General features: G+C 37.4%; 1 protein-coding gene across 1 annotated transcript; it reads left to right on the top strand.

Moving 5' to 3' along the window:
• Positions 1–9510: 9510 nt before the first annotated feature.
• Positions 9511–10647, top strand: irgq2 (immunity-related GTPase family, q2). Its single transcript, XM_054622397.1, has one exon. It carries the CDS (start codon positions 9511–9513, stop codon positions 10645–10647), a length of 1137 nt encoding a protein of 378 aa, XP_054478372.1.
• The last annotated feature ends 165 nt before the right edge of the window (positions 10648–10812 follow it).

Here is a 10812-nt window from a genome sequence, read left to right as displayed (position 1 = left end):
TTATGACATTATTAAAAGCTATTTTTTATAAATATTTCTAACATGAAGCAGCAGCGATCAGGACTAGTTTCTTTTAACAGTTTGTTCTTCTCCATTCCAGATCTACTCAATGCATTTTTACAGCCACAAGCCATCATTGCGTTTTTCATTGGGATACTTCTTGCATCAACGATCTGCTGTTTGGCCATAAAATGCTACAGGTACTCTTATTATTTATTTTATTTGCATAACTGAGATTTTTTTGTCATCCACACTTTGCTTTTCTTTATTTAATTTCATTATTCATTATCAGTCATTAAGGACCACAACAGTGTTTTAGTATACTTAATCCATTTTACAGCAAATCATGATATTTGGCATTAATGCTAACCTTATTCAAAGGTATACCGCCAACATTTTAGATTTTTTTCTTCCAAAATACAGGCATATATAAATGTATTAATATACAAATATAGTATACATAATCAGTTTGCATACACTAGAAACTTACTTGAATTTGATGTACTTGTCAGGATTATGTCTTCTTGTGTTTTTTCATTATTATAAAAATAGTTTTTTGGTAATGCAACGCAGATTTCCCAATTTAATCAGAAATTGGGAAATACAGTGTAATAGAAGGTTGTCTCTTGGACAACTGGACACATCTTCAATGTATTACAGGGCCAATTCATATAGTAAGACGAACACCTTGACACATATTTAGAGTTTTCAATTCAGCAAATTTGAATGCCTGTTGAGTTTTGGGGAAATCTGGAGCGATCACAAAGAAAATAGAAACCCCATAATGAAAGTCCAGTCGGCTTTGTTTGTGTTTGCTGTGAAGTGACATTGATGCTCCATTGTTCCACCTAAATTAACTTTCCTAAAATTAAACTTTAAATGATAAAAACAATCGTGCCTTTTAAGTAGGAAGAGCGCAGTCAAAAATATAGGTTAGCTCTTATGATTACCTGATTAAATAAAGGTTATAGTGATGTGAAGTTGATCAAGTCGTGGGCTGAAACATTTAAGTTAAATAAAACACAATTCTTTCTTTTTCATTGCTTGTTTGTAACATTTGTTCTTTAATTCATTTTCTCCCAGAAATAAACAGAAGAACTCTGCTGAGGCTCTGGAGATGTTGACTAATCAAACGTCTCTACTGGTATTTATATTCCCACAGCTGGCTTTTACTGTGTGCAGTATATTAGTTTAACTGTTTGCTGAAAGATTAGTCTTGTGAGGAGACTAGCATTGCCATAGCTTTTCTTTTGTTTCACTTACTTTCACACTGTCAGAGTGCTCTTATTGTTGCACTGCAATGCAGTTGTAGGTATAGACTGATTTTAACAAGACTGCACTGCATCAACGCACAGCAGCATCTTAACTACAATTAAGAAAAAATATTGTCATGATCATTTTAACGGCTTATGGATTATATAGTTTAATGTTTAAGTGTTTCAGGCTGAATTTCAAAGCTTAGAGATTTGAGTAGGAACCAGTTGTTGCCTGGATGTAGAAATTTCATGTATCAGTTGGCAAATGATTTTTAACTTCTGAATTGCACCTGACAGATAGATGCTGGTCAAGGAGTGGACAATGACCAAGGGAAATCTGAAGAAGGAGCTACAGCTGCTGGGCAATCTGCCTCTGGTGGTGATGTGGAACCAAAAGAGTTGGAGTACTCTACCATTGACTTTTCCTTGATGAAAAGGAAGAGTCCCGTAGGGGCAGAGAATACCCAAGAGACCAAAGATACAGAGTATGCCGAAATCAAACACAAAGCAAAAGAGGAGAGACAAAACGATGGTGCTGAGGAGAAGGGCAATGGTGGAGGGCAGTGAAGAGGAGGAGGTGATGGTAGGGGAAGATGAGGAGACAAAACAGTATCTGCCGAAGGACGAGGAAGGAGGTGAGGATGTGGCAGTGTACTCCAATGTGAAGGAAATAATGGGGGAGATAGAAGGACTGTGTAGCGTGGAGGACTCACTTAACAATTAATGTTTCTTTCCTTTTTTTGAATTTGGAAAGAGAGAAAACACAACAGGTGATTCAACGCAGACAGATGAGACAGAATGTAGTGAAACAAGCTTTACATTAAACATAGGACGAGCTTTAGTGCAAGATGGGGTTGATAAAGTGCAGAAATTCATGTTTTATATTTGATGCTGGTGTGTATGTATGAGGTTGAAGTATATCATATTTTACTGAAAGGGAAGCAGTTAGATTCAATGAGAATAAAACATAAATAATAATAATACATTTTATTTAATAAGCGCTTTACAAAAAACTCAGATACACTTTACAAAGGGGATAAAATAGAGATAAATATTTTAAAACATACATCCTAAACAATTAAGCAGGAAGGACAGACACGTTAAATGGTTAGACATTAAAAGCAGACTTAAAGAAATGTGTTTTTAGTGGTTTTTTGGATGTAACGGAGTGAATCTGAAGTCCGGATATGAGTGGGAAGAGAGTTCCAGAGGATGGGAGGCAGTAGCATAAAAAAGGCCCTGTCACCTCTGTTCGATACTCGGTCCTAGTTGTTGGCGTGAGGAGGTTAGTAGTTGAGGTGATGAATGAGTGGATGAGGATTTCAGTAGAAGTAAAGGAGAGGGGTTGGCGGAGGAGGGCAATGTCTTTGAGATGATAAAAAAGGCTGTTTTGACAATGTGGTCGATGTCGGATTCAAATGAAAGAGTTGTGTCAAAAAATTACCCAGAGTTTGGGGATGTTGAAGGAAGTAAATCAATAATTAAAAATAAAAGCGTACTGGGAGAGAAGTAGAAAAAAGATGAATAAATGTGTTGTCAGTACTTAAAGATGTATATATTTAGAGAAGCAGACAGATGTTAGGCAGAGGTGTGTTTAAGGGGTCTTAGCAGAGGGGTTAATGCAGCTCTTTTTGTACCAAAGTGCACTTTTGTTGTGATTTTTTTATTTAAAGCCACAATATGTGTAGCCGTGGCTCAGGAAATAAAGCAACCGAGTTGTACAGTAATTGCAGGGTTAGACACTTAACCCTAAATCTTCTTGTCATGTGCTTGATAAAAGTTAATTTAAATGGAGTCAATTTATATAAAATATTCAAACTTAGATGCCTCTCAGTTGTAATATGTGTGTATCTTTAAGTGCTCTGCTGGATCTCCAGTGGCCTTATGTTTGAAAGTGCAGCTCTGTTCTTTTGAATGCTATTCAGCTTTGTGCACAAATAAACGCTCATTCCTGCAACGGAAGAAGTGTCTATTATTTTTCACTTTATTTTCAGAGTCCCTTTGTACACATCATTTTGGTGGGAAAACTTGAGTTAATTATTTAGAGAGAAGAAATAAAAAATGGAATTTAATTTCAAAAACGTTCCCCACAGTCGTGGATTACTGGTAGTAGTAGGATTCAACCTTACTCTCAGTATTAGCAGTGAATTTCTTGCACAGAAAACATTGTAGGATTAAGATAATATGAGCTTTCAGTGAGAACAAAGTCCTCATACTCTATTGCACACTCTCTCTTTTACAGGTTTCAGCATTTAATATGCAGATATAAAGTTTATAGCAACAGATTTTGACAGAATTTCGGCTCATTAACTGAAGATAATTATAGTGTAGTAGCCCAATGTGAGAACAGGAATTTACCAGAGACACTGAAAATACACTGATGCCATATTGTGGTACATTCTACAAATACAGAAGTGCTTTCTGAGAGACTGAAGCTAAAATCGAGGAACACAGGGAATTTAATGCATTTATCAGTGAAATAAGTGTTTTTTTCATACATTAATCATTTGACTTTCTTTGATTGATTGTCTCTCAAGATGACCAGAATTATTATTTTTTGTTATTGATTGTGTAACTGCCATTAATATCCTCTCCTTAAATGTTTTTTATCAGTTCCCTATCATGAAAGTGTTTCATGATTCAGTGTTGATGGATATATGATGCATATTGTGATACTGTGAGATTTTGACTGCATGGCATTGTGGCAAAAGAGGAAGTAGGGAGGAGAGTTGTGAGAGGAGGAGTCGGTTTAGAGTGGAGTCACAGTGCTGACATCACTGTGGAGAGAAGAGAGCAGAATAAAGAGGACCAGGTTGAACAACATATACCTTACTATTTTTAAATGTCTTTCTAAATTAAAACTATTGTAGTCAAAAAATAATACTGCAGCTAATTTGATTCATTGCTTTATAAGTATTTGTGGTTTGCCCTGATCATTGAAGAGACCATAGATATTAATTGTTTAGAGCTGTTGTCAGAGGCCTGAAATGAGGCCCTTAGGAAAGCGGTAGTCAAATGTATTATCATCAGTACAGAATATGTGAACAAGTAACATCCTGTATGTCGCGTGCAGAGTTGATTCTTATCTAGTATAATCAACCAAACTTCCTGTTTGTTTGTTACACACTTTGTATATGTTTTTAAATATATAGTTTTTTCTGTGAGAGGCCACAATGCTAACACAGGTACAGTATGCAGCTTTATTGCAATCTTTTTGTGAGACCAAAATCATATTTTTAACATCTATTACTATAACCTCACAGTCAGAACAAATGAGTTAAAAGAAGACGGTAACTGTGGCATATAAAAACCCTCCTCAACTCTAGACCACTACATTATGACATTTTCAAAACCTAATTTTATAAATATTTCTAACATGAAGCAGCAGCGATCAGGGCTAGTTTCTTTTAACAGTTTGTTCTTCTCCATTCCAGATCTACTCAATGCATTTTTTTTAGACTTTTTACAGCTGTAAGTCATCATTGCGTTTTTGATTGGGATACTTCTTGCATCAACGATCTACTGTTTTTGTGGTTTGCCCTGATCATTGAAGAGACCATAGATATTAATTGTTTAGAGCTGTTGTCAGAGGCCTGAAATGAGGCCCTTAGGAAAGCGGTAGTCAAATGTATTATCATCAGTACAGAATATGTGAACAAGTAACATCCTGTATGTATACTGTTGCATGCAGAGTTGATTCTTATCTAGTATAATCAACCAAACTTCCTGTTTGTTTGTTCCACACCTACCACCACAACATCTGTTTATTTAAGCTGCTGAAGGCATCTTCAGAATAAACATTTTGCACTGTTAATGAATATCTTTATACTGTCGATATTTTCCTTTCAAGCTCAAAAAGCTTTAAAAGTGCACATGACAACAACAACACTTAACTGTCTGGCATCCATAATTACTGTTGAATGAATTAATATCATATTTACTAAATATGTTAAAACCTAAAATGTCATTTTTTTGCCTGCCTCATTTTCTGTCCATGGTTCTAAACAGAGATGAACCTGACAATATGACTGGCTACCTTTCAGTATACATTCTCTGTTCCTAAGTGTATTTTTCCCCTGTTTGAAGTAAAAGTTGCATCTCCAGGAGAATAACATTTCTTTTAAAATGGATACTTGAACACCCTAAATGCAGCAGGAATACCAGTCAAAGGAACTACAGCATCATCACCAATCACCTCAAACAGTCAGACACCTGATCGAATCAACTCAGAGTTATCCTGACTTCAACGACCAGCATCTTCCAGCAACTATTATGGTAAAAAAGGGTATGACAAACCTCAACATGTTTGGCTGTCCTCTGTGAACTATGTAAAGTTATGGAAGCCTGTACAGCCTCACTGTGCTATGAAACAAAGTTTGACCTCTATTGACCTCCGTAAGCGACCATTAAAAACGACAACCATACTGTAAGAGCAAGGCTCATTTACTCCTGCCATACCTTCTTCTTACTGCCCCTTTGAAATAAAAGGGAGAGTAGACTATATAAGACATACAAGTGATCAATAACCCTCATGCCTTCTCCCCTGATTACACTAACTGACTTCAGTACGTCGCCCTGATTTTCTTTCTACTGTGTATTTTCTCCCGCTTTAGATCTGATCCTAAAGTCACCTGGACGTGGAGAGGAGCAGGAAACATCACTGCTTTCATTACTGAGTATTTGACTGCTGTCACAAAGAGACACAGCTCAACTTTGACCTTTAACCCTTCAGATGAACACCACGGCTCCAACGTCACCTGTAAGGTCAGCTTCACAAACAACATCACTACAGAGGAGACAGTGACTCTGAATGTGACCTGTGAGTATAGCACATACTGCACTTTATTCTCACCTTTACTTTACGTGTTTAAGAGATGTAACCTCATGGTATTGATGGTTTTCTGAACCTCATATAATACAGTATATGATTTTGTCTCATGGTTGTGAAGGAAGTTTAAAATCACTGGGAATACAACTATAAGTGAGTGTGAAGCTCTAAATCTTACATGCAATATTAAAAGTGTCCCGCTGTTTCTTGTAAAGTGGACTAAAGTCCCGTCAAACAAAAACCTGCAGAATTGAACTGGTACTAACCTGCAGAACAACACCCGAACAGCCACTCTTGTCATCTCTTAACACAGGTGTTGACACACTCAACACAGTTGTTCTGTGTGTCAGCCACAATGAAAATGGGGAAGTAAAAGGAAATTCATAATAAAAAAAGTAGAACAAGAAGAAGAAGGTAACCGCACAGTCTTTTTTCTAATTAAACATTTTTTTCCTCTTTATTCAAGGTCAAAACATAAAATTGTTAAAAATGAGTACACTGCTGTAAATTAAAATTGCATTTGTGATTGTCGCTTATGTTTCTTCAAGCATTTGCTGCTTGCTGAGAAAATGCCCCAGGTGGGTTACATGATGAAATGCTTATGCATGTGATCAAATAATAGGCAGTGAAATTAAATGTTTGGAGTAAGTGGGCCAACATGCTTAACTACTGGAATAGGCCTTTAAAAGTTTGTGTTGTTTCAAAAACATTTCTCCTCAGAAAAAATTCTGAATAAATAGAAATCTGTCCGAAAGTAACAACTGGTATTTATATTCACACAGCTCGTCATATGTTACATCAATGAGAGCATTAATTAAGGAGATAAAAGATTGAGGGGGAAAAGATGATATGATAAAGGAGGATAAGGAGACAAAATTGATAGTGTTGCTTAAGGATGAAGTTTCTTCTATACTTTTTTTCTGATTCTTTTGGCTTCTTCTTTTCTGCAATGAATTTCAAAGCCAAACTTGAGCCTTATGTTAAACATAAAATGATAGAGACATTGTGCAACTGTCATAAAGTAGTACAAGTTGTTTGGTGAGTCAGCTCTGTAGAAGGACAATAGTTTATAAAAGCTTGTATTAGTGAAGATAATAATAATTTATTGTTACTAATCTTTGTAAAGAAATGTGTTTAGGACCAACAAGAGTAGCTATGGTTATAACGTTGCTGCTGCAACATCAGTTTATGTACAAGTAAATATTACAAGTATCAATCATACGTCATCCACATAACTGTAACTCTTTTCCGATGTTTGTGACAATTCAAAAAGTGCTCAAAATACACAAGAACAATGAAAAGGTAAAAAGCTGTTATGAAAACCACTTCAAGTGCTCCTGTTATCTGAAATTTTAGTCTGCACTGTTACTTCAAACAGGTTGTGATGATAATATTAAGGCTAACAATTGCAAACTTCATAAAAAAACAATGGAAAAATAACATTTTGTAGTTATACATGTAACTTTGTGTTGTTTGTTTATATAAAGAGCATTTTAGACAATTTTAGCTACATATTTTATATATATATATATATATATATATATATATATATATATATATGTGTGCCATTTAATACTCCCTTGACTATTTAAAGCCATTAGCAGTTTAGAGATACTGAGCACGTTTGACTCAGTTACAAATAGCAAAACAAAAGTAATAAATTAATGATTTCATCTGAAATTGGCCTTTAGATATTTTTTTGAATTTGAGTTCAAGTCTAATTAATTTATTTTTCAAAATGAACGGACATATTTTATATAAACATGAATTCACAGCTCTTCTGCTTTCAAAAATACAGGAAATCAATGTGTGAGAGGATGTGAGCCTAAAATAGCATCTGAAACAGCAAGCAGGTGTCAGATGTTTTGCATTCTGGGTTCCTCTTAAAAGAAAAAGAGAATAAAGCAAAGACTGTGCAGCTCGGCACAAAAGAGTACCACACACAGTATGCATACAATCCTCAACTGGATTATTACTAATTTGTTCCTCTTTATGGTTAGTCCTTTATAAGGCCTATGTGGGAAACCCAAAATCCATGTAATAGCTTTCAATGTTAGTGAAAAGAAAATGAAACTGTAACATTGCTGATTGTGCTTTCTGTGTTGTTTTCCAAACTTACCCAAGACTTCATACCTAAATTACGTTAGTCTTTCCTAACTAACGTTAGTTAGTCTTTCTCTTTACAGTAAAATGTAAGCAATTAAAAGTAATTGGTAAAAGCTTTGAGTTTAATTTATTTATTATTTATTTATTTTTAGAAGTTGAAATTGTAGAGAGACATCAGCTTAATAAGAGGGCGTGTGGGGGGTTTCAATAGGACTTCCATGGTTCAATTCCAGCTGAACCATGGAAGTTTCGGCAATGTGGTATGCACCTTAACTATTGGACAGTCAGGCTGCCCCCTATCTCATCATTGTGGACAGTGAAGAGAACAAAAGTATTAAGTAGTAAAATTGAAGGTACTATATGGTCATACTGGTGATTTTTGTGCCATCCTTTCTTGTTACGGTAACAGTTGTGCTTATAAGTAAAGATTTCCACTGTAACATAATAATGTAAGCTTTTATTTAATTAAAAATAAATGGAAAACAAGCATTAATTATGCTTGTATCTTTATTTATGTGCTCATAATGCCATCTTGCATGAAAGCAAATAGCTCTGCATATACACACAGTGTGCATGAATGTGCTTCAGGTGATTTTTGGATTAAGGCTGAGCTAACAGGATTAGAATGTTCCACTAGCTGGACGGACACCTTTAAATAGATCAACCTGACGCTGCTGGTAATTCAGAGCCACATAAGAATCAACATTTGACAACTGAGAACAAATACTTCAACCACAGGGCTGCTCCTCCTCCAGATCTGTAGGTGAGTATGTGCAGTGTTGTGTTGACACTTTGCATTGCCAAAAAAATGGTATTTGATGGACCTTAGCCTGGGATATTTACTTTTATCAATGGACAATGTAAAACATTAATTTCAGGTTTGAACATTTTGTACTAGAATTAAAACAGATAGATTTCTGTCAGCCATAGAACTCTTTATAATGGGAGGTACTTGGTGTGCAGATCTATCTCTTTTAATTCTGTTAGATCTTTGATCCAGCACCCAAACCATTGGGCAAGGTGTGTGTGTCTTTTTTATTGTTTTTTTATTTCAATAGTATGCCCATCGGTGGTGAATGAGCAGGTTTCCAGTTACACAAGAAGTATAATTAGCTTTAAGATTTATTCTAGGATTATGTTGCAAGGTTACATTGGAAAAGCTGCCACTTTTATCTATTTTTATTGATATGTTGCATGTCATCATATCTAGTGTTACACTTCCAGTGTGGTAAAGTACATCAGTTTTAATGCTTTGTTTGCAAATATCCTATTCATCAGATTTTAGTATATTGACACTGCTATCTCTCTTTTTTCACAGAAATGGCCGATGTTTTCAGAAGCCTGAACCTCCTTGAGACCCTCAAAGAGTCCATAGAGCACAATAAGCTATCAGATGTCAAGGATGCAGTGGAAGATCTCCTGATCAGCAGAATCAACTTGGCTGTGATAGGGGACCGTGGGGAGGAGAAAGCCACCTTCATAAATTCCCTACTTGGCCTCAGTTTTGGGGACGATGGAGCAGCTCCGTCTCAATCCCCCGTTGCCCCGGAGGAGATGGCAGGCTACCCAAGCCCTAAACACCCTGACTTTCGCCTGTGGGATCTGCCACCCGTCCCGTCCACCTCTCCATTTGAACCCGAGGGATACATGGATAAAGTCAAGTTCGCCCGCTACAATGCCGTCTTCATGACATTCAACCAGGCACCCCAACCCAACAGTGTGGAGGTGTTCCTCGAGGCCCGGTCACAACAGCGACAAACAGTGTACTTCGTTCTCTTTGCACAAGGCACTGAAAAAAACCTAGAAGAGAAGAGGAAAGCCAGTTTAGAATTGCTGACATCACACGGTGTGGCACTGCCTAAAGTCTACCTGGTGCGACCCTCCGCCTTGGAGAAGTTTGACTTCCCCGGCCTGTTGGAGGACATGGGACGAGACCTTCCAGAGATCCGAGCCCACGCACTTCTCTTGGCTCTCCCGACGCTTACCCCCACCCTGGTCGCTCAGAAAAAGGAGGCATTCAAAGCACTAGTATGGGCTGCTGCCTCGCTATCTGGTGGGGTGTCAGCCATCCCCGTTCCCTTTGTGGCCTCCATGGTGGACTCAAGTGTTGCAATGCGGATTCTGAGCAAAGCACAATTATCGCTGTGCCTGGACGATGAATCGGTCGAGCGACTGGCCCGACAGCGAGGAATAGAACCCACGGGACTTAAAGTGCTGCGGACCTGTGTGCTGTCAGTGGAGGTCACTAAAGGGGAAGTGAAAAAGCGTCTTGCGGCGGCAGAAAAGGACTTGGCCACGGTTTCGTCGACGCTGGTGGAGATGGCGATGCCCAGACATGCCCGTTCAGCCAGCCGCTCCTTCGCTGCCATGTTGCAAGCTTTAAACGTTGCCATCGACGAAATGGCAGCCGACGCTGAGAAGATTGCGGCTGCTGCTGCTCTTGGGGAGGGGAAGTGAAGACAGTGTTTTTGTATTTATGTCAGGTTTCCTTTTCATCTGTGGTTTTCCTTTACTTTTATGTTTTGAACTATGAGAAACGCACTGTTCTCACAATACTTCAGACACATTTTGATAAGTTTTCACTTTTTTTGACGAGCTTGAATCACTAAAGGACACGGTAGA

The sequence above is a fragment of the Anoplopoma fimbria genome, chromosome 20 (genome assembly GCF_027596085.1).
Source record: "Anoplopoma fimbria isolate UVic2021 breed Golden Eagle Sablefish chromosome 20, Afim_UVic_2022, whole genome shotgun sequence".
In the NCBI taxonomy this organism is placed as follows: Eukaryota; Metazoa; Chordata; class Actinopteri; order Perciformes; family Anoplopomatidae; genus Anoplopoma; species Anoplopoma fimbria.
This window is presented reverse-complemented; position numbering and strand designations above follow the sequence as displayed.

What these genes read in the sequence shown, in the direction of transcription:
- irgq2 (XM_054622397.1), top strand. Translation starts at nt 9,511, where the DNA reads ATGGCCGATGTTTTCAGAAGCCTGAACCTCCTTGAGACCCTCAAAGAG.